Raw genomic sequence first — 25,425 nt, 5'->3', positions numbered from 1 at the left:
ATATACAGCACTGGTATTTCAAGCATTTGACCAGCCACCACCATGGTCCCTACTTTCACCTGTCTCAGCCACCTGGAAGACTACTTTTACCACATCTAGAAAAACCAGACCCTCACTGGGAGAATGCTGAACTGATTTGTCACCGTCTTTCCAGGTTCAAACCACAGTTCCCACGGTGAGGGCGTCCTTCGCAGCATACGCTCTTCCTCAGCTCTCCCCAGGGCTTAGGAAACAGCCGGCTCTCCAGAGGCATCAGCTGCTGTAACTTTGGGAGTCTGGTGACCTGTCTTAGTGGGAGTAACTTCCGCTGCTCCTTCAGCAGTGCTTTTATGGAGCCAAGAGCATGCCAAAACACTGCTTGCCCTTGCACACAACTCGAGTAACAAAAGAGCAGCTGTACTTAGTTTAAGGCAATGCTATACTTTCCCACCCCTTATTTAACACTGGCTTATTTCCATCGGCTTTAACAACCACAAATGGCAGAGAAGGGATGCTTTATGGGGAGCCATAGGCTCACGGTCCTTTCCGATTCTGCCTCAAATTGACTTCAGCCACAACTGAAGGCAGTAAATCTATTGACAGAGGAGTCTGGCAACAGACCTCATCACAGGTAAACTCCTGAGGCCAAAGGGAGCCTCATTATAGTTGATCTTACATATGAGAAGCTCCATACAGAGTCAGTGCAGATCAGGAGTAGAGTGGGCCAAGACATCTGCCAGTGCTGAATTACCTAGAACAGTCCGGCTTTAAGCATGATGGGTTTTTTTAGCTTACGTATAAGACTAGGGAGCCATTGAGCTCTACCTTCCAGCTTGCTATAGACTTGGGCAAGTTGCTTGTTACATTTTTGCTTTCCAAGCTTTAAATCAGGAATAATGATACTTCAAGGGCAACATGGATATTATTAACTCAACCATTTCTCCTAAACACTTTGAAATTTGCAGAAGGAAGGAGATGGAGGAGGGCAGTGCATTAGGGTTATTATGTTATGTTGGCTCTCTCACCACGCTTTCTTTTGAGGAGAGTTTTAAAAGAAATACTTGGATCAAATACCCCATCAATAAAAACCTGGATATCCTCCAAGAATCCACTTCTTTGGCAAGTTCAAATAAACCAGGTCTCCCTGTGTTCAATGTGTAAGTGAAAACTTGAGTGCACAGAAGGTTGATATTAGAGGGTACACTTGTCTGATAAGAGCTACTATCTACAGAGGATAAACTGAACAGCATATGGATAACAAGATGAGACTGGGGAATATCAGGATCTTGGATGTACCCGAGAATCAACAGTCCGATGATTAGTGATATTTTACATTTCAGATTCAGAGTAATTAGGGCATTGATACTACTTGGTTCACTAGGAACCCCTCCAAACCAGGGCCAGTGCAGGCAGGCAAAGTGCTACAGAGGCACTTGAGTTTACATGGAATGAACAAATACATGTTTTTCTCTAGACACAGAGAAGTAAGCCACTTGTGTCCATTCAAGATCTCACAACACCTTCCTTTAGAAAATGAATTTTTACTCCAAACTCTGTTCCACACATTGCATTTTTTGGCAAAGTCCTCCCTATCAGATATTCCAGATGAATTAATTTTCTTGAATTCCTGCATAAATTTTCCTAGTAGTGCTAAGCACCAGTGAAACACCTAGTGATCTCTGTCCCAGATTGACCTATATGTCAGTCATATATGGCAAAACATAACTTTTAAAGCACTTCAGAGCTTTTCATAGGAGAAGGTTTGTATCCGTTCCAGAGTTTACTCCACATACTCTGTAACCAGCCAAGTAACTAACTGTCAGAAGGTCAGTGGAGCAAGCGCTTGGTTTGGGCTACATGCTCCCTTCAAGATCAAGAACAAAGCCATCAGGGTGTTAGGGTCAAGACTGCCATGTTTCACACTTCAAGGATATCCTCTTCCTCTACAGCCCTGACACATGGAAGGAGAAGCACAGCTGGATCCAAGATAAAGCAAGCTTGTGGTTAGGAGGTTATACTGTTGCTCGCAGTCTGGCTAGACTTGGCTTTAACCACCAAATCGACTGTGTATTTTTGGACTGGTGAGGAAATGAGACATTCATGACCTGATTCAGAAACTAAAGCTTTGGACAAAGTTTTAGATGAATCTGTTAATAAATTACCAGCAATAGCTGAGTTTATGTTTGACTGAATTTCTATGGTCAGCTTAATGAATACATATACTTGGAAAAGACTGAACCAAGATGAACATTCGTACTCGCTCTACTTTGAAGTTATACAAAAAATATACAAATATATTGCACCAGTCGCAGTTGCTTTGTATGTAATTTCCCAACAATAAAAAGTCAAGAGCAAGAAACTGTTAAGGCTATGGCCAGAACATGTAACTAAATTTCCTTCCCAAAGTTATAACCTCCTGTGCAGCCCAAGCGATGTGCCAGACCAAGAACTCCAGCTCCAGCCATCGGAGGTAAGTAAGTCCTGTCCCTCCATTGGTATCATGGACCCTTTTCTGAGCAGTTCTGTAAAATGACACACAGTCAGACTCATGGACAGCAGTGCTGAAAAACCTGAATAACAGAATATCTTAGAAAGAAAAATATGAACTTCTTAAGGCCTATTATTAATTAATTACCAGGTGGAAATGAACCTTTCTTGGAACCTCTGGAAGCTTCTCAGAAAAGTCAAGCTTTCCTCAGAACTGGCCTTGTGTGCAAATTGGGACAGATAAAAGAAGGGTTTTTTTCTATTAAATAGATAATGATAAATTCTGACATGATGCTCAGAAAACAACATTAACTAAATCACCATGATGATTCCAACAAAAAAAATCTAGCCAAGTATATATAGTACACATAAAAAACCTCATATATTATGCAAACATACATAAAACAGTTTGAATTTACAAATCCTCAGCTTGTGCACAACAGCATACTTTATTTAAATGACTGTTATAAATGCATACAAAGTACAGAACTTAGCCTTATAACTGTCTCTTGATCTCATATAGTTACCAGGCCTCTATTTAAACAAAATACTGTCTGTCGGAATTCTGTTTGGCCTTTTTGTATTTTGTCTCTACAAGGGGGATGTGAAAGAGAAAGCCAGAACATATTTATTCTGGTCTGGGCACCTTGCCAATACTCACAGAGATATTTTAGGTTTTCTGGCTCACAGTGAGTTCAACCTCTTACCTGTCTCCCCGTTTAGACCGCTGGAAGAAACCACAGCTACAGAATTACAGTTGTAACACAATCAGAATAGCAGAGAGGGTGAATCATAGCATTAGCCATGCATTACCACTCTACCCTGGTTTCACTCTCCCATCTCCACCTCAGGGCTCTTATATCAGGCATTTTACACAGTCCTGTTAAATGTGGTAAGATTTGTGGTAAGCAGCGCTATAGAAGTTGTCTGCAAGGAGAGAAAGCTCTCAGCAGAACATCCAGAAGAAACTTAGATGTTTGTCAAACTGAATTACTGCAAAATTGAAAAAAAACCCTGGTATTTTGGTATCCATTGATTAGGTATTTACCAGTACACCATACTTTGCTGATTTATACTTTATACACTCACAAGCTTTAGGTGGTTCCTTCTCCCATCCCTCTAACCTGCAGAGACCCATAACGAAATCTTAACATTTTCATCTTGTGCAGAAATAGTGCCTCCAGCTCCAACCCCACTGACGACAGCAGTTTCAGTGATGACAGGGAAAATATTCCCGCTAAGGCAAGTAACACCAGACTCACGCCCAGCATATATAGTGGTGAGCAGCTCATACAGCTGGAAATCTTCTTCCAGCAGGTTCAGCCGCTCCCTGCTGTGCACTGAACAGGTCACTTAAGCCAAAAAAATATTCTTTAAATCCCCTAAAATGCTAATTGTGGGTAGGCTCCATGAAACAACAGGAGCCTTGTGGCTCCCATTAGCATTAAGTATCTCACCCTTGGGCAGCCAAAGTCATCAAAATTTCTGAAAAACCTGATACTCATCCCTAAAGTTTGCCCATGTCTCAGGGATGTAAACAAAACTAAAAATCCTTTCCATAAAGACCCAACATGGAACTCTGTGAGACTGATATTTGTGGTCTTTGTATTTTGTGCTTGTGGTGGGTTTTAGAAACTGTATCCAGAGATAGCCGCTAATGGTTTTGGCTGGGGGATACTGCTAAGGGAATATTATTTGCATGGAGGTTACAGTGGCTTTTGGAAATCACAGGATTACAAAAATAGGAACACATAATAAAGAGAAATCTGATGTGAAAACTGGAAGACTGGGAAGAAGACCGAGAAACTAAGATCTTTTGGCAAGATGCTCAAAATCAGTCTTAGTCAGCAAAGATATTTAGGAGATCGCTGTGAAATGAAGTTCCCAGCCCAGTGCCAGGAAGTCGGATTTCCACACTACAATGATAAGTATCTTCAGTGGTAATTGCTGGAAGGCCAATCCTGCCTGTCAAAATAGAAGCACCGCGATGGACTGTTGTGAGGAATTTTCTATGATGAACTTGATTTGCACTCTGAGCCACAATCAGTCTTCAGGGCTGTCCTCGTGATAACTTTCACAGCAGTGAATTTACATAATTTTAACTAAAAAGGGATAAACCTACCTCCTTGGATAAACCATCCTATCTTTCTGCATTCTCACTTTTCTGCAATGCTATCACCAATCATATTTCTACCAGTAAATAGCTTTCTGTCTTCCTTAAGTCTGTTATCATTTTCCATTTAAAACACGCTCTGGCATAATCAGACTGCTTTTCAAGATCAATCAGTCCTGGTAGGAACAAGTATCTGTCTTGGAGAAAAAGCAATTGCACTGGCATAATCAAGTTACTAATGATAGGTCCATTATATAATCAACAAATTGGTGTTTCTGCTGGCTATTCCCTTTCCTCTTGCCTCCATAATAGTTCTCAGTTCAGTTAGACATTTGCGACTCATTTAGTAAATGGATAAAGTAAGCATTTGGATTTTTACCAATTGTGTTGCATCGTGCTGATTACTAATTGCAGCTGTTGCATTTCACTGCAGCAATACCTACTTTTCAGCATAAGTATGATGATCTTTCAGGCATAGATGAACATGCAAGTGCCCTGTGTATCACTTCTGTTTTCTGTTTCCTTGGTGTAAAGAGTCTTTTCATCTTCAGGGGATGATGAATGCCAGAATGGGCTGGTAGCTTCCCTGTGTAGCTAAAGTTCCACTGTGTAATAAAGCATAAATCTACTCATTTTACTTTATGAATCTCACTAACTTTACTAACTTCATTTTCAATTGCTCAAAATTTCATATAGCTCCCACCCTATAGGATAAATGTTCCATTTTCAGGCTCATCCTACCACATGCTCATCCCTTCATCACTGTCTCTACCTGATTTTTTTCAGAGTTTAAGCAAAATACAGTGTAGATATTTCAGCACAACAGTTCTTGAGAGGAAATTCTGGTTTTCATTATGAATAAAAAAACCCAAATATGTAATTTTATTCTATTATTTTATTTATTCTATATAATTGATCTGCAAAGCATTTCAGCCTGCTTTGGGTTAGAGGACACAGTATGGAAGAGAGTCATTTAGATATTTAACTCCACTTCAGCATAATATATTTTGAAATGCCACTAGCATGTTACATTAATAATTAATTCATTTAAATTTCCCATTCCCAATATTTAGGCAATACCAAATAACTAGAACCAAAAATTAACAGATAATTTCAAGCTAGCTCAGCAGTAAATTGCCACTACCTGTTACAATTCATGGTTGCTGAAGTCTACATCCCCAAATAGCCAAGAAAACCTCTAGAGGTAAATAAAGAAAAAAAGAAACCACCTAAAATTATCTGGCAGGGGCAGACTAAAGCAGAGGATTCCTATTGTGGGAGTTCTCCTGTGCAACATGTACATTTCCAATGAGCAAGCCCAGGCATATTTGTTTTTACACAGTCGTTTCCGCACCAAGACACATTTCCATTCCCTCTTCCCTCCTTCTGCTTTTGTATTCCATCGTCCACATCGACAATTAGTGGAAGTGCCTGGCTGTGCCTGTTCACATTGTTCCCAGACTTTTCTCTCCCCCAGTGAGCTCTGAAGACCATGCATTATTTGACATGACATGACTTGGAGGCCTTCTACAGCAACGGCCGTATGCAGGGAAGCAAACAGAGATAAGGAAGAAGAAAGTTAGTCCTCGTTACAACTATCTGGGACAGTAGGACTCAAATTAATATGTGTTAATCTCTCAGCACAATACCCCAGGTGACTGGACTTTAAATTACTTAGTCTTGTAAAGCAAAAAAACCCAAACCCCACCAGAAATAAAAACAGCCTAAAGGTCAAGATACAAAGTCAGCTCATTGTTCTATTTGTTTTGTGACATTAAAACACAGGATATGAAATTGAAAATAATCTTAGTACAGCTAGAAACTAAATCCAGATGTTTTAACATCAGGCAGAAGCATATTTATAATGTGGGAGGTTTTCTGAAATAATTATCTATTGCATTTTCCATCACAGTTCATTTCTCTGCAACATGAGCAATTTGCCAGCTTGTACATACACACTGAACGTATTCAGTTTATAGTAAACAGCTGCACACAGGGCTGCTTCCCTTCACACACACAGGCTCTGCACTTGTGTCCTTACATGTTTTTTAAATTAACCTAGTCAAGTGCACAGAACATTCAAGACCATAAAACATAATCAAAGGTACATATTGCTCTCTGGAAATGAACTCTTAGAAATATCTTCTCTGAAAATGGATGCTTCCTTAGAGCGTATACTTAATATTTCCTCTCATTTTGTTGCTAAAGTCCAGAGAAATTAGATTTTACCATTCCTCCAACAGAAGGTGATCCCCAGACATATGTGCCCAGATGTTCAGCCTGTGTGTTCCAACTCTCATCCATTAAAGTGCATATACTGATCACTGCCACTGGTATCACCAGCCTTTGCTTTTACCTGTGTGCCTCTTCCTCAGTTACTTCAACCCAAACACAGTCGAGGCTTGTTTTACAACTGATACATATAAAGAAATTTCATAGACTAAGCTGGTTTACCCCATCAGCTTCTCACAATCTGAGGAGCTCCCCTGTGTCCCCCGTCTCTCTCCAGTGACCTCAACAAGCAGCAGCCCACAAAGCAATATTGACACTGACTTGCAGAACTCCAGATACCTTTAAACCCAAATACCTCTGCTTCATAAACATGCTGACAAACAGTATATGCATATTATGGCAGTGAAATATATTTTTCCTTTCAAAACATTTATATTTGAAAGTAAATTTGAAATAACTATCCACAGTGAGTCTAAACACATTAAATGCCTACAGTAGTTTGCAAAACTTCAGAAGTTTACACAGGTAAAAAATATATAAATAAAAAATCCTCTCAAATTTTAAATGATGGCAGCTTTTTCTCAAGTTACATTGAAAAGTTGAAGGGAACAGAAAAGGAATTTCTTTCTGAAGTCTGTAATACTTGGTCACTCTCAGTCAAACATAAGGTCGTACATAGACTTTATCGTGTGTCACAACGGATTGCGCTGCATTAAGTATCAGTATTAGTTTCAGTCTTTATCATCAAGAGAACAGCTGCTATTTATCTCTTCCCAAATTACTTCCTAGTATTACTTTCAATTTCCGTTCCATAAAAAACAAGCTTCTGACTTGAGTTTTGGGGGGGGGGGGGGTGTCCATTTTAGCTATCAGGTGCAAAAGAATGTTATAAGGAGTGGAAAATCAGCTTCTGTTTTGTAATACGGGTATAAATAGCAGAGGGGGAAGAATGGCATCATGAAAGCTTGACAGATGTAAAGTCCCATTTTCAAACGTGTTTAAGGACATCCTGATGCAAGTGGACTAGTAGGATCTTCAAATACTGCAAGGGGACCTAATGTGCCTAAATTCTTTTGAAAAGCACATCTCTCTGAACTACTGGGCTTCTTAGCACCTATTTTTTTTTCTCAAGGATTAATCTTGAATTGATGCCTTGAAAAAGCATTTCAAGTAAACTTGAGTCATCTCTTGTTCTTGGATTTTTGGATCTCAGATTATAGACAGATGGACATCAAAAGTGAATGAGTTACCAAGGCTTACCAAGTTACCACTCACGCATTTTATCTGACAATGTACACCATGAAAATAAAACAAGTTGGCTAACAAAGAAGGCATTGTAAGGCAACATGTTTTATATAGCATTGCGGTGGGATAGGAGGATGCACATAGTCTGTTAATAAAGTCAACTGGTGAAGAGCAGCTTGTTTTGCCTTCATAACAATTGGTTGAGGTCCACCAGGACAGCTGATGAATACTGGGTGAAAAACATTTTTGTCTTATCAAGTAATGGAGACTAGCCCACTACTGTACATGGTTAAGTAAGACATGTTTCCTCTTTTACTGACTTCAGTGTTTTACAGCTGAAAATCAGAAGAGTTCATTTAACAGCAACTTTTGCATGCCAACTGATGATGCCTCCACAGGTCTGCCGCAGTGAAAGGAGCCAGAACTCTAAGTACACAATACAGAAAAAAGAAGTGAAGTAATTGCAGTTTTTGAATTACTGGTATTACTTTATAAAGAAAAATGCTGGCATGTACCCTCCTGCCTCTGCATAGCTTAGAGCACGTACAGTCATTCTCAAAAACATAAAAAATATAAGGAAAATGTATAATTAATTGTCACCCAACTAAAAGAAGTCTATTAAATTAGTATTTACCTTTAACATCAACTAGCTAAATAAAAGGGCAAAGAGAACAACTGAATAACATCTTCTACCTCCCGTTCATTTCAGGCTATAAATCTTATGTTTATGAATAATGTTGACTCAACTTTTTAGACGGCAGAAGCTCTCCATTTTCCCATAAAAATGCAGAGTTGATCTAGCATTAGTGGAAGGAATATCCAAGAAGAATAGTGTTGACAGCATGCTGGTATTCCCTCTCCTGCACTAGCTGGCAGCAGTATTGGGGAATGCCCAGCTCCAGCAACTGGAAGGACAAGTCAGTGGAGTGCAGGAATCGAGACTGCCTGTGAACTCTTTGGAGGGTGCTGTAGGTTGAACGTGGCTGGTAAAGTGCCATTTCGGATGTCCCAAACCCCATCTGCTTGAGTTCATAGATGACTACATGCTAAATGGCTGCAGATGCCTTGTTTCAAGAACTCTACAACTGATGTGTCACCAGCTATTCAGAAAAAAAAAGACTAACGTTTCAAAACTTTCAACAACCACATGCACCACATGGAGGGTGTGATAATTAGGCACACTCATTGAAGTATCGCTTTTGATCCTGAAAGTTAATATAGTCTTCTCTAATTTATCCAATATCCTCAATCCTTGGTCTTCCTGATCAGACTGCCAAAAGAGTCCTAACAGTGTTATTTTAGGACACAGCATGACTGTCTGTAGACATTAGACTGGAATCCTTTCACTTCACACGTATTTTCAAAAAGCAAAAGGAAAAATACTTTCCATCACTGCTGACTTAGGTTGAGCTTGTACATGGATCCTTATGGGACAAATACCATAGGAAAAAGGTTGGGCTTATGGTTAAGGTAAGTGAACTAGGTCTCAAGACTTCATGAGCCCAACTGTCACACTCCTGTACAACATGGGGCAAGTTGCTTAAACTCCAACCATCTACTTGAATATCAGTACTGCAGGGACAACGTCGTTTCCTCTCACCTGCCTCCAGTTTATAATACCTATCAAGGCTTTAAATTCTTCAGACAGTTTGTTTTTACTAACATATGTATCCTTATGCATGCATAGACATCTAGCTCAACAGCATTCAGTCATGGATGGAAAGAACATCCCATAGGATGTTTCAGTGTTTCAGTGTGGCACACTGATACTTTAAAAGTTTATTCTTTCTGAACCTCAAGCTTCAGCCATTTAGCAATGCAAAGCTTACATCAAGGACTCTCCTCTGCCCAACCTCAGGCAATACAGCAGATTCAGACAGCTAGGTGATGATTTAGTGCTCTTATCCCTGAACTGTCTTTCCTCATGCCTCTTGGTTTAGATCACACTTCCAACACAGAAGCCACAATTAATACTCAATAACAGCAAATCCCCCTCTAATTAATTTATGCAAAAGGAATGACAAGGCATGATGAAAACCACATTCCAGAAGATGCAATGCTCTACTGAGAAGCTGGCAAACTCCCATACATATTGTGATAACACTGACTAAGCACCTTTTTTTCTCTCTTCCTTACTGTCTCGTTCTTCCACAAGCCTTGCTGGGACTATTGAGCCTCCAGTTTCAACTCCCATCTCAGAGCATGCTTTTCCCAGAAGTCTCTACACTACACAGCCAAATCCAATTTCACTCCCCAGATGGACACTATGCTTTTGAGACAAGATCCAACCAACTGTGGAGTTAAATTCAATGTGCCTGTGTAGTGGCTGAACAATATTTAGTCTCAAGGAGCTTTCACTTGCCCAAATGCATTCCTTCAGAGCAATGAAGTTGTGCAGTCTCCATCCTTGGAGATATTCAAAATCTGATGGGACACAGTCCCGAGCAACCTGCTCTAGCTGACCGCAGGGTCAGCAGGAGGATTGGACTAGACTATCTCCAGAGGTCTCTTTCAACCTCAACTATTCCATGATTCTGCAAAAACACTTGTTAGCAGTTACACCTTTTAAAGGCCACATCACCAAAAGCAAGACAACACAGGCTTAGCAAACATATTAAACGCGCAACTATTTAAAGGCATAGAACAGTCCTGAATCTGTGGAAACTTGTCAAAGATTATGGCTAGGTAGCAAAAATAGAGTCATCGTAATACACTTCAGGATTCTGTGCATAATTCCAGGTGTCTTTCCCAATTTCCATGTAGACTCCATTCAAAATAAGCGGCATGCAGGTAACAATCCATTTCTTCCACTAGACAGGCTACAGGCAATGCTAATGGCACCTGTTTAGTCCATCACATTCTTACAACTATACCTTTTCTATGGAGAGCTTGTCTTCATTGAAATGTTTCTTCATGCTTGGATTCAAATTTTACCCCTGATCTAGCTCACCAAGTACTGACTTCTCTAATTCCATGGAAAACGTGTTTCCAAACTTTTCTAAAGCAATCAACAGGCACGTAGCTTCCACAAGCCAGATCTGAACTTCAGTCATTCGTAAAATACCACTAGTAAGTCTACAACCCAGCAGGAAAATCCTGTGTTTTCTAGTGCTGTAAGCCAGCACTGTGACGACTCAGATAGATAGCATTTTTTTCTTCAGCTTGCAGAGGCAGAGTATTTTCTTATTTTCATTGTTCCAGCAACATTACCGACGTGAAAAGATGACTGAAAATTGCACAATGCCTGTTGTGAATGAATGATGATAAAGGCTTCATAACATGGCAGATAATACTTATAATGCACACACTTCCTCCTAATGAAACTCCAGATCTATGAATGTGTTCTCCAGCACCTTAAAAAAGGCATATAGCTCTATCACCCTGACTGATTGCAAAAATAGATTAAGTCTTCAGCCTATGACATAGGTCCCGTTTTGGAGCAGAAGGTCACAGGCACCCTTTGCAATAATGACCATAAGGTCTGAACAATCACGGTGTCTGATATAAATGACAACCATGAAACACATACTGCAATGCATTTGCTGTGCATCCCACTAAGTCACGCTTACATAATGTAATCTACTGTCATGCTAAATTACATGAAAATTTAAAGGACGCTACACACCATTCTATGAATCCTCAATGTCAAAAACTGAAGTACCATGTCATGTTTTGGTTCTCTACCATGTAAATAATGCTTTCATGCTTTAAAGATTTCATATGTAGTTATATGCAAGCAATTTAAGAGAGACAGTATTACAGAAGCAAACACTAAACTGAAGCATTCTATTCCAGTTTCTACAACTACCTAAAGAATAAACACAAAAATCATTCTGCAGCAGAAACTGTCATATACATCACTGTCAACTCACTGCTAGTACTAAAAATAGTTCAGTAGTAGCATAGCACTATATCACCAAACCACCAATAATATTTTATATTTATTGACGGCATCTTATATTCATGTGTATACATAATGATGATTTTTTTCTCCTTTCCAGAAGAAAAAACATACTCCATTCAAGCTGCTTTTTCTTTTTGTCTTTGAAGACATGCATAACTCTCCCTATTTGTTAGACCATAACACTTTCTCCAGTGTGTCTACAGTGCAAACAGTAGAAAATTGAGACAGCAGTCCTCTGCAACCAAATCAGGCCCTGAAAGCAGGCTAATTGTCAAAGCCTGATGATCAGTCTAGGGTAACGTAGCCCACAAAGGGGCTATTTCTATGCCAGACAGACATATTCTGTGACATCTCCTGTCTGCTAGTGATGTCTTCCTTGATGCTTCATTTCTCTTGTAACCAGCCCTGCTTTTTCATTATTCCCTATGCATAAGATGCCTTTTGATATAAATTCAGCTCTTCTTCAAAGGGATAAGAATTATATGTAGTACTTCACTCAACATGAATGTCCATAATTTGGTCACATCTGAGCAGCTCCCTTGAATACAGTGTGGTGCCCAGGTGAAATTGGGCATAAGTTGAACCTTGCAGGTCTGTGAACAGTCACTGGAACCTCCCAGGTGGAGATCACTACTTTCCACTTCACTCCTGATCCCTCAAGGAGCATGACATTTTCTTCTGTTTCAGTAATTCCCAATACAAGCACAGTGTGAGTAACCTTCCCTGAGGCCAAAAGTCTCACCATCCACATTTCTGTGAGGTTCCTTCCACATTCATGACTTATTCTTCCAAGGAAATTCACATTCCTCTGAGCCCACAGTCCTTACAGGCTCACAGGTATAAATAAAGGAGGTTGGATGGGACCATTTAGGAGCAGAATCTCCTACCAGAAAAAGTGATGTTTTAAAGAAGCAGTACTTTTCGATAAGATGATGATCAGTTTGTGTTACGCTTTAAAACCAAAAAAGACTAAGAGCTTCCTTAATTACAGTGGCAGCTATTATGACTGCAAACATGAATCCTTTCTTTTTTCTTTCAGACAGATCCAAAGTGCAATCTCAACACTCCTGAGCAAATACCTCTTTCCCTTTCAGATCCTTAATATATCAGCCCTTTAGGGAGGAATCCCAATTTAAACTTCAAGGCCACAGAGGCTCAGGACGACTCAGAGTCTGCCTTATGAGAGCAAGGGGGACGACAGTTGCAGACTTAATTTTAGGGAAACATTTCTCTCTCCTCTGTCTCCCTCTCCCCCACCTCATTTTCCCGAGAAAACAAACATTTTTTTCATCCCTAGATCACATTGGAAGCTGATTCCCTCATCTCCTTTGAAAGAACTGACCAGCTTATTCCTCATCTGCAGCTTCCTAAAGTGATCCCTAGACTGAAGTGCTGTTCTCATCAGCCCACCCAGCAATTACCAGGAGACAAGAAGCACCCCGCAAAAACTGTGACAGAACAAAATAATTTCACAGTGATTTATTAGGCATGCAGCCATTAATGACTTTGCAAGTGTGGAAAGCAAGATAGAGGGGCAGAGCCCGAGCCAACACTAGCTGTCAGAACATCATTGTCATCTATTGGGTTAGAAATATTTAAGCCATCTGATGTTTCAGCCTGGCATCCCGATGTAACAACAGGCCTGGAAACAGCAATAAATTTGCACATTGAGGAGTCTGTTCAAAATTGTAGAGGTTGACAAAGAAATGGGAGAAAGTGTGCAGAGATGTTTGTTTGTGTGACGTTGAAAATAAAGGATCATGATCTCCAAGAGCATCCTTCTAGTGCATCAACTGTGCTGTCAGGGCTGAAGTACCAGAGGCAACAGCCACTTCGCTGAACTGAGAGATGTTTTTATATTCATTTGCAGATGTCATTTTTGTCCTTATTATGAAAAAATCTCTTTGTTCTTTTGAATAAAAAGTCACCTTGTGATGTACTTGGGAAAAATCCACGGAAGTGCCAAGGTTCTACAATTTCCACCTGCTGGGAGCAGCAGGTGCTTGGCACTTGCCATGGGGAAGCTCTTGAGACAGGTTCTGCCCTCAGCTGCGCTAGTGTAAATACAACATAACTTTGCTGGCACTGACTGAATTATCCCAGATGAAATTCAAAGTAAGCAAGAGCAGAATCTCTCCTTTTTTTTGCAGCGACACAGGATTACAATGGTAACATTAACATTAGAACAGATCAATTTTTCAATTTTGCAAGATGAAAAAAGAACATACTGATCTCACTGCTGTGAGCTCCTACTCAGCAGACAATTGCGTCCTGTCTTAGAATAGTTTTTAAAACGTTCAAAGCAATGTGCAAGCATTAACTTCTAGTGGCTTAAAAAGGAACTTTATAACGCTAATGTCTTCATATTACAGATGTGATGCATCTAGAGAGCAAAGGTTTCTGTTCAAATCTGTAGCAGCTTTCAAAGATATTTGGACCAGAAATTTCCATTTAGGCATCTCTAATTTCAAGACTTCAGAACGTGTTGCTGGGAAAGACGGAGGTTGATATGACCTCTACTTTTCAAAGGCTCCTGCAATTATATTATGGCCCATCTAAATTACTAGTTTGTTAGTCAGCTGTGTATTTGCAAAGAAAACAACAAACAAACAAAACAAAAGTTGTTCAATCAGTCCAGCAATTTAGCAAATACTTCCTTGCCATGCTAACAGAATACAGTGGCCCCCGCTTTACTCTTGGCTACTGAACAAGTTGAGAGCAGCTAGGAAACCCAACTGGCAGGAACTTAGTGGTCTACCACTATTCCCAGAAGCAAGGGTTGGGCACCACCCACTTGTGCCGAAGGAGACTGAGCACAGAAAGAAGGTGAAAATAGAGTGTTTCCAGACTTTTTGTATCATGTCTTGTTCTTGCTTGAGAAAGATGTACCTGAGAAATGCCCTGAAGTGTTGCAAGACACAAAACCAGCTTTCTTAAATTGATCCATTTTTCCCCACTGTCACAGGCAAACCCAAAAAATAAAAATATGTGGGAGAGGGAAGAAAAGCATACAACTTTCTTTTCAGACATGCCTATTATTCCATAATCCTCTAGCCTAATTGTAGCGTATTTTGCATTATTTGCCTTTTTTTTGCACAATATTTGTCCTTATTTTTTCAGTCAGCATTTCTACGTGACTAATAAATATGTTTTAGGATAGCCTGCATCACAACAGTACCTTTCTGTCCCACTGCTTTCTCTTTTAGAATTGACTCCTCTCTCCCCTCCTACTCAGACCTTGTTAGTCCTTTTCTTGTTCCTAATTTGAAGATCTCAATGAGCAAGAATTACATGTCTCAGCAATAAACATGATCTCACAGCAAAACAAAGAAGAGGATGAACAAAATAGAAATTACTGTCTGGTGAAAGCTCCCTTGACAACTACAGCTACACTGACAGGCGCCACTGAAATAATAGGAATGATGCTTCAAAACAACAGCCAAGAAAACGTTATGAAAGAGAAAAAAAAACAGTCTAAATGGATCTTTTCAAATGCAGATTCCACTGTTAAATGAGGAGAATGAGAAAAATGTTCTTTCTTATAGCACAGTCATATTTAAACTCTGCCAGATAACAGAAAACCACCAAAAATGTGAGTACAACCTGAAAGATTCTGAACCCAATAGTCCATTTCAGGAATGCTAGAATGATGCAGAATGGAACAGAAGGATCATGTTTTGGGGATGGAGAGGCGGGATGGAAGGTGTTATCTCATTACCAAATCTTGAATTGCTTCCAACTGGGTGAACAATAAAACTCATGTTGACTTCAGTGGAATATCAGGCATTTACAGGCTTGTATCTGAATAACTACCACTACCTAGGTGACAAACTGCATAGCAGAGAAGCCAAGAGATTAATGAACATGAAAAATTATGGCCCGCTACTAATGGTGTTCCCTCCAAGACAGACCTAAGGCAACACTCATGAAGAAAGGTCGTCTATGGGCTTAGGGAGGCAATTAGGAAAAAAACATTAGCCTTCCTCCGTCAATAATGCTTAAGTGCGAACAAGTTACTTGGGCACTTTTTCCACCTTAGCTTCACAACCATAAAATGGGGAAAATTGCTATAAGTACTGGTGTAGTCAGAGTTATCTGGTGGTCGGAAAGTATTTCAAGAGCACCAGATGGATCCTGTGAAATCCTGCAGCAACCACAGCATCTCCCAAACTACCTATGGCTCTTCAGCTGGCAGAAAATGCAGCTTCTTGGAGCAGAGGTGGAGATCCAGCTGCACACAAGTCCCTGGCTAGATTGAGTCAGAGGTGGGGGGACTATGGAAAGAGATGGCAGAGACAATGCAGCAGGCAGGGCGGAAAGGAATAAGGTGCACAGGGTGAGTGGTGCTTTGGTGTGGTACATTTTATTTTCTTGGTATTTTACATCCCTATTGTGAAGTACTACTGGTAACATGGCAAAGATTATTGCCTAAAAACTCCAGTCACAAATGCATAGGCAACACCCATGTTAGCAGAAACAGACCCTTTTCTCCTACTACTGAATGCGCTCAGAACACCAGAAGTTTGGCTTAGGCTCATGGGCTTGCATTCTTCTCCAGAGAAAAATGAAATCTGCAGAAGAGCCATGAATTTATCCTCCATTTTATTCCACAGACTCAAGACACCTAATAAATTTGCTTTGACTTCTTCTTCTTCCCTAAAACAAAGGAAAAACTTAGCAGCAGAAATACCTTTTTGCTCCCTGGTGGCCTGGCAGAGACATGTGTAGGACTGTTTCCCACTTTTATATAATGAGATTTAAAAAAAAAAAAACAAACAGATTGCACAGAAAAAGACACAGGGACTTTGCCATTTCTCGCCAGAAGCACTGAAACCAAAAGCACATTGTGACTGAGAATAAAAAACTAGTTGCATAGATAACAAGAACATCCTAATAGTAAAAACAATAATCAAAGTTTTGAAAAGCATGTAAACTCTGAAGACAGAGACAGCTAGCCTTTTAGTACTCACTAGGAATAGAGAGAAACTTTTGGTCTGAGGTTGTTCTGTATCTATATACTATAGTTTCTTGCATGTTTCTTTATAGTGTGAATATACAAAACAAAGCAGAGTCAGTGAACAGACTGCATGGCTCACTAGTCTGCTCCACCATGGCAATACAACTGTCCCTGCTCTTTCGGCAATAAACAGACTGCTTGTGTCCAAATCTGAGCGAGCTCTGGCTTCCCCAGCCCTGGGAAATTCAGATGTGGATTAGACTTGAGAGAGGGAAGAGTCAGATTAAACACCCTGATTCAGCCACGAGGCACGGACAGTTCCCAGAGCCAAACCTGGGGATGCTGAGACCAGCATTTGGGGGTGAACAGACCTTTCGCTAAACCGTACTGCAAGTCTGCATGTGAACTCGGCGAGACATACTGAACAACCAGGGCAGGGGAGCAGTGGTGCAACCGGAGTTACCCTCACTCCTCTGCGCCACGGACACTGCACCCTGAGCTCCCAGCACTGCACGGGGGGCAGAGACCAGGGGAGCCCCCCATGCTCCAGCCCACCCCAGATGTGGAGGACTTGCCTGTTGCACGGGCTGCGCCCCCCAGCCCAGCATCCCCCAAACTCCAGACCCCAGCGGCAGGAAGCACCTCTCCCTGCCTTTCGCTGCGCTACATGTCAGAGAAAAACATGCCCCAGCGCCCAATCCACGCCAGCTGCCGAAGGGGAGGAAGAGCAAGGAGCCACTTACGGGGATGTGCACTCGCAACATGAGTTTCTTCTGGCTGGAGCCTTTCCTGCTGCTGCTGCTGGAGGCATCTTTCTTCTTGTCCATGGCAGTGCTTCCCATCCCTTCACCCAGGCGTGGTGCTGGGCGATAGATCTGGAGAGGGAGGCTCCTCTTCCACCTCTCCCCACCGTCCCACCGGCCGCAGTTACTCCAGGCTCCTTATTTTCTTTTTTTTTTTTTTTTTTTTTTAATGGCCTTAGGAGATGGGGGGGGGGGGGGAGGGGGAGGGGGGAGGATGGGAGAAGCAGAGGGAAGGGGAGGAGTTTTTCCAGCTCCGGCCTTTAATTCCAGCAGCGAGGTGTCAGGGGCGACCTTCTCAAGAGCATGAGATGCCCTTACAAACGCTGCTTGCTTTCTCACTCTTCCGCCCTTTCAAAAATATCCGGAGCATCCTGGGGGGGTGAGAAAGTTTCCTTCCCCTCGCCCAGCCCGGCCGCACTCTCCCCGAGAGAGGGAAAAAAAAAACAACCCATAAAACACCCAAACGCCACAAACACCCGAAAAGGGGAAGGCGCTCGGGCGAGGCTCCTGGCAGACCGGCGGCCGCGGGGGGCCGGGCCGGGCCGCGGAGCCAGCGCGGACGCCCCGCGGCGGGCCCGCTCCGCGCCCCGCGGGAGCTCGGCGGGCGAGCGCTGCCCGGCGGAGCCCCGCGGGGAGCCCGGCCGGGGTGGGAGGAGGTGCCCGGGCGCTGCCGAAAGCCCCGGCCGGCTCGCCAGGAAGTGCAAAGCGAGCACAACACAACTTTCCCCCGCGGCGAGCTCCGCAGCCCTCCGCGTGTGCGGGGCGCGCCGCAGCCCGGCCGCCTCCCCCGGCTCCCGCTTGCCCCGGGCCGCCCTGCCGGCCCCTTCGGCGGGGAGAGGAGCTGGGGCTGTGCCCGCATCCCCCGGGCTGCTGGAGCACGGCGGTGGGCGAAAAGGCTGCGTTTCACCCTGCCAAAAACGCACAAAGGCGGCGCGGTTCCTTTCCCTCCCGATCTCACAGGCTGATTCCTCACCTCCCTCCCCCCAGGACTTCTCCCGGTCGTGCCCTAAAGGAGGATTATTTCCCCCGGAGGCAGCCCCTTCCCACCCCTCCGTCCCCGCAGCGCTCCCGGGCCAGCAGCACCCTTGCGCAAGCCGGCTTTGCACAGCCCATCCCGGCTGCTGCAATGGCCCCGCGGCCCAAGGGATGGCGCTGGGCACGGGGACCGGACCGGCGCCCCTGCCAGACTCGCTCCCGCTAAGCAAAACCACAGGGCTGCCCTCCCTCTTGCTGCCAGGGAGTTTGTTCAAAGCCCAGGAGGGCCCCAATCCACTCTTGAACACAGGTTTTTCTGTTCCCTCCCTCCAAAAAGCCTTCAGACGCGACTGCAAATTCCGCCGAGCAAAAAGAGGCAGATCACACCCCGCAGGCAAACGATTTTGGCGTTACAGAGTATCAGAAAATGAAAAGCTTTCAGAATCCACTTCACCTGTGGCTGCGGCGGTTGGTGGCGTTTGGGAGCGCGCTGCGTTGCAGCTACGGAGCAAAACCATGCCAAGGCCACCCCTGCTGCCAGGCGGGCTTTCAGGGCTGAGATTTTTGGAGAGCAAGGAGAGAGAGATGTTTTTGCCTGAAAACAGCAAGTGGTTTTCATACGCATAGAAACAAGCACACGGGCTGGATCAAAATCAAGTGTTTCTGTTTTAGAAGTGACTCTTCTTCCCCTGACAATCTCTGCACCATTTTACACTGTCTGAACTTGACAATCAGACCAAGCCCGCTACAGCCACAGACCTTTGATCACATCATTTTAACACAAATGTTCACTGGGTTCAAAGCTGTGCACGTATGTATTCACAGAGTCTACACCATAATCACCTCTAACAAACCTTATGGGATTCTATAAAACAATAATTTATAAGCATTCAGGGGAGAAGAGGAAGTGTTTTCCACGAAAATCTTCTCATCTTCTGAAAAAATACAGGATTGCGATGGCTATCTACAAGAAATACAAGAATTCCAATTTATTTCCCTCCTTATGGAAGTCTCGGGATTTAACAGATGCAAAGCTAGGTGAGGTGTAAAGTCTGTAGCCACTTCTCTAAGCCCATACAGAATCAAATACAAATATGAACCCTCTTCTTTAATATTATATATAACTGCCCTATAGGTTCCTACAGGATGTCATGGAAGGAAACAGACCCAGAAATGAGACCGCAGGGGTTAACAACCTTGTCACTGGATCAGAAAGGCATGTTAACGGCACGTGGACAGAGGAAGCAGAATTCCCCCAGACAGTAAACGGTGCTTGGGGCAGCCTGGGAGTCCCCCCAAAAGAGGAGCAGTTCTGTAACACCCGCTTTCCCCCAAGATTTATGTAAACTTTTCTGCCAACGAAGTGCTGCTGCCAAGGCATGTGGGAATGACTGACCCCTGGAATCAAGAAGTGGGAAAATTACTAATAAACATGTCTGTCAAAAAACTGTCACGACATTTTTCATTGCTAGTATGAAATGAATATTTAAAAAATAAGGAAAAAAAAAGGTAGCATTCCTTTAGAAGGATTTTAGCACTAGGTATTGTAAGTAAGCAGATCTCCTGGCTGTTCTTCATTAAATTAACAAACATTTGAGGTGGAGTAAAATCTACCATATATATAAGCAATTCCCTTATTTGTGCAGAATTGTTTCCTACAATATTATCATTTATTTTCCACATTTAGTATTTTAAATCTAAATTCATTCCTTTTCTTCTTGTAGATTATTTATATGAATAATGGTGGATAATGTACAGTAAGTTTCAGGAAGTAACATAAAGGCAGTATGACCGAACTCCTCAACCTAAAAAAACCCGGTTCATCAGCCTTCCCCCCCACCCATGATATTGCCTTAAGCTTATTTATAACTTTAATAATACCACAATGTGGGGATAGTCTTATTTTTCTCCTTTGATCCTCTAATATCCCAAATATGACCTTTGATCCTCCAGTCATATTTTTAAACTTTTCATTTCAGCTCTGAGGATTAGAGACACGTTTTAAAAAAAAACAAAGCCAAAATCCTCCTACAGCTGCTAGACTTCAGGAGCTTGACTCCCCATAAAATCAAGTGTTAATAAGATCCTGCTATAAAATAAAGGAATCGCCAATTATTTCAGACAGTAAGGCATCATGGTTTTATTCTTCTTTTTTTCATCTTTCGGGGACAAATGCAGCCATCATATGAACAAGCAACATTGCAGATACTTTTAACGAGAGTTTCTTCCACATTAAATCCTGTCAACTCGACTACTAACAACTGTCTTTTCAGAAGCATGTAAGCATCTAAATTACTAATTTCACAGACAAATGGGTACCAAAATACTTTTGGGAATATCACCCTAAGTACTTAGAGGTTTCATGCACCCTCGGGGGGGCAGCAGAAGAGGATCTCAAACATACCAGCCCCATTTTGCCTCTCCCTAATACCACCCAAGCGCTCTTCATTACCAAGCCATACCTGTAACTCAGCAGAAGTAGCACGTGCATTTTGGACTACACCCCATCACAGGACTTGCCCTAGTTATTCCTTAAATACAGGTTGAGTAAATTTTTCCATGATAAATTCCCAGAGTACATTCCTAAGTTTATAAAAAAGCCATAAAACTTTGCTTTGAGCCTTGGCTGTATCGATTGTAGTTGCCATAAGCAAAATAATATGTCACCAGCTACCTTTTGTGCTGCAATTTCACACGCAATGTGTAGAGATTTTTTTAATACTTTAAATTTAAGTGAAAAAGCGTGTCCAAAAAAGCGGCGCATGGGGAGAATTATGTGAGTTGCTGGTGGTTTTTAAATCTTTATTAAAATCAGCAATTTTGCTAATCCTTTAAAGTTTGTTGTTAGTCATATTGCCAAGCACTTATATATTTTATTACAGAAAAAAACTTATCTATGAAAGTAACTATTGTTCTTTCTCTTCAGACTCCATATGTTAATCTTACTGTGAGCATTTAATGTAGATTTTTCACACATACAATCTATAAGTATTTTGCAGCCACTAAAACCTGCAGAAGTCCCATTTTTGGGGACTAAATTTCCTACTATAAATAATGCCTGAATTACACCAGGATAAATATTGTAATTTCTCAGATCAACCACATTATTTCTTATGAATGTGTATACATATATTCTTACTTGAGACTCTCAAACCTTTTTCAAATGTTTCCAGGATTTAAAGACAATTCCTTGAAAATCAATATATTTTGAAATCTGGATGCCCGAGAACTTGTCTGGCTGTTACTGGTATCCGGTATGCCAGAATCTACTATGCTTCATCGCAGCTATTTTTCTCTTTATTTTCTTCTACGCTAACCCGTGTCCATGGTGTTCTCTGCAGTTCCTCTTCTGCCTGTCCCTTTCTGCTCTGCTTTATATTCCACTTCTTGTTCTCATCCTTCCATTTTTGTTCTCCATCTTTCTCTGTTCTCCACTTTGCGGCTCACTTTCCTGAGCATGCATGAAGTCGATTGTTTGGTTTCTGTTCAACATATTTAATAGATTGAATTTGACCCTGCTGCATAGGGCTCCTTAACTTAATCAACAGCACAATGTAATTATCACAATGCAGTATCAGGATGCAGTAGTCCATGCACTAATCTTTTCTGTAGAGGCCAGAGAGGACACACACCCCTACATCTGTCTGCCCTTACTCACACTCTCACCTGCTACATGCTAACACCCAGCACAGTGCAGGGAGCAGTTTTCAAGTCAAGTAGAATATAGTCAACATGAAGAAATATCTGTAGACAGCTAAATTGCATTGTTTGCAGCAAAACTGCAATTAAAATGGTCTTCTGTGGGGAAATTTGCAGGGCAAATTGCAAGCCTGCCAGGAAAGCCTAATGGGCTGAAGTAAGGTGAGATAATGAGGTTAATGAGAGAGAAACTTCTGGTCCCCAGAAGGTCCCCAGGAACATAACAGCAGCAAAGACTGACAAATATTTATGCTGAAGAAGAGAGGCTGTGTGGTCAGGTGGCTGTGCTTCCTCTCCAGGCTGTCAGACACCTTCTGGTACACGAGTGGTTACTGAAATAAACTCTCTCTCATCACCTGAAGCCCAGCAGCACATGGTGCTGTTTTAAAGCTACGTGCTCTGGTTGAGCCATTCTGCCCTACAGCTCTCTCCCTCTTGCTCACACCATTTCTGCTGGTGTGCTGGTCACTCCAGAGCTGCTGCACTGATTCACCCACTGAGTCAGTGAGATGTCTTCTCATCCGGACCATAATGTGGAGGAGAGGAAGTGAGAGAGAAGCAGTTTCATAGGAACTTACTAGGCTGCTTCTCTAATTTAATCTGACTGCTAATTTCTCTCCAAAAAGCCAAAGGCAGGGGCAGGTTTTTGAGTTTTCTTTCCTAAAAGTGTGTCAGTTGCAGACCTTGTACAGCTTGACAATTGACCCTGGGTACCAAAAAGTTTCAGAAGTTTTAATTTGAAATGAGTAGGCCCATGCAATGGATTAATTTGGTACGTAGAGAGCCATAGCATGGTTAGCATGGGCACCGGTGCAAGGATTGGCAGGAGGATCCCCGTTTTGCCAGATGCAATGCTTGCCTCATTATCTCCCATCTTCATGGCTCCACAGCCAAAGTCCTCCCGCAGTTGCCCGCATAATCCATAGTACTGACACCACAAAAAGAGATGCAACCACAGTAAATCAGATGGGTGCATGATGATGTGACCTGAACCACATTGCGTGGTTCACATTATTGCCAGCACTGTACTGTAGACTATGGTGACAGGTAAATTCAGATTCTCATTTACATCACTATAGTGTAAGAAAGAGTAAAATAACAATAATACTCTCAGTGTCATCTCTGCATAGAAAGTAAGTGTCTGGGAGACCTGATTAGGTACAAACATGAAAAACACATTTTCTTTTTTGAACCATGACAGCTTGATAAAAGACCTTGAAGCTGATTTTTCAAGGTTCACACAACCTCTGTTGGTTCTGAGAGCCAGGAGAGCCTTCCAATGATCAAAGTACCTTCTGAGATAAATAATATCTTTTTTTTTATATTGGTTTCTATATACAAAAAAATTTCCATTACCTGGAATGATGCTGTTCAGCCTCAAGTTTTCTTAGTACTAAAGAATCACATAAGAAATGGACAAAGCCCTGTAAAGCATCTAATTTCCTCCTTACTGATGCACGAAAATTTCTTTTGTATTTTCTACTGATTGTGATTCAGACTTTCTGGCTGTTAGCCAGACACAATACTTAGTGCTTTTGATTTGCATATGTAGGCCTACAAGTTAGACAGATAACCTCAATCAAAATTTAATATAGCAGATTATATGCAAAACCAGTGGAAAGATACTTGTTTCCCACATAGCGTGATTTTTGTCAGTCCCACAAATTAACACAGAGAAGTACAAATAGGCTTCAAGAGGAGTCTGCTTTTCATTTTCTTTTCCAACAGTATGCGTAACGCAGTACATTACATTAGCTAAAAGAACATTTAAAGGAGGCAGAGGCATAGTTCTACCAGATATGTGTGGGCATAAGAACAAAAAGTGTTTTCAGCAGTAAAAATCTGAAAATACTTCCATGTTCTTCGCAGTGAACTGGGAAGAATTCAGAGAGCTGAAGAATTACAAATGCACTTTGTGAGCCTTCTCTGTGCAATAATCTCAGAATTTATTCCTTGGCATAGAGTGTGTTGGGCCTCAGACAGTACAGTAGGCAGTAATAATGCTTTCCTTCTAGAGTGAAGTGGGTGAGACTGCCCCAAAACATCAGCCTGTTACTGCCTGGTGGTGCAGATGTAAAAAGAGGTGAGGTTTCCAAAAGCAATCATAAGCAGTCAATTCCAGGATGGTCTGTAAGATCTCAAAGAAAATAATTTTTGCATGTTTAGCTTCAAATTTATTACGCTGCAAAGTATTGGTGGCAAGGTATCCTGGAACATACCTGTAGCAATGTTCCTCCACTTCACCTCCGCCCAAGGCCAGTGGCTAGGCTCTGTTTAGGGAAAGCAAAACTGCACCTACCAAGAGTATTTCCTGCATAAAACAATTCAAACATGTTTTCTCACATGGTATTAACTAATAACAGCAGAGCACCGTAAATCACATTATGGGTGGAGAACCAATGAGAAGGTGATCATTTATGGATGAGACACAGGAGTGAATAAAAAAGGAAGAAACCCCAGAATGATATGAAACCTCATCTGCACAATGGCTTTCAGAGGATCAGAATACACACTGAGACTTTGCTTGCCCACACAGCTTAGCAGGACCTATGGATATCACAACATGCACGCAACAAGATCCAAACATCAGAAAAGCATGAGAGGTGAATGGCAACTTCTCGTTGTTTTCATAAATAAATTGTATTTCTCTTGTACTAAGAGCACAGCATTTCCAAATTAGTCTTGCTTGCAACAATACCAACACATCATTTAATCCCCAGCTAGCTATTCTGTCTAATTGAGGTGCTGCAGAAATTGTTTTTATGCTTCTCCATGTGTGATGAGCACAGGCAAGCATGATGAGCAGGTGTGAAGTGTGCATTGATGCAAATCCAAGATGCCATCTCCCCAGAACAAAAGGTGACATGGAGAGGTTGCTCATAAACAGTACTTTCATCTACACAAGCAAACCAAACAGCATCGGGGCATGGGCCTGAGCACTGTCCTGTGACTGTCCATGTTGTTCAGTTGTTCACAGTCTCTGCAGAGTTTTGGCTCAGGCACTGCCAAAGCACAGTTCAGGAATTAACAC

The 25,425-nt window shown here is 41.9% G+C and overlaps 1 protein-coding gene across 2 annotated transcripts in view; it reads right to left on the bottom strand.

The window, feature by feature from the left end:
* Positions 1-17,843, bottom strand: part of PRKAG2 (protein kinase AMP-activated non-catalytic subunit gamma 2) — a 230,471-nt gene extending 212,628 nt beyond the window's left edge. For both annotated transcript variants that reach the window (XM_076331958.1, XM_076331960.1), the window contains exon 1: positions 17,661-17,843. In XM_076331958.1, the coding sequence (XP_076188073.1) occupies positions 17,661-17,759 (99 nt within the window). In that variant the 5' untranslated portion in view covers positions 17,760-17,843. The remainder of the gene's footprint in view (positions 1-17,660) is intronic.
* Between the last annotated feature and the right edge of the window lie 7,582 nt (positions 17,844-25,425).

The sequence above is a fragment of the Aptenodytes patagonicus genome, chromosome 2, assembly GCF_965638725.1.
Source record: "Aptenodytes patagonicus chromosome 2, bAptPat1.pri.cur, whole genome shotgun sequence".
In the NCBI taxonomy this organism is placed as follows: domain Eukaryota; kingdom Metazoa; phylum Chordata; class Aves; order Sphenisciformes; family Spheniscidae; genus Aptenodytes; species Aptenodytes patagonicus.
This window is presented reverse-complemented; position numbering and strand designations above follow the sequence as displayed.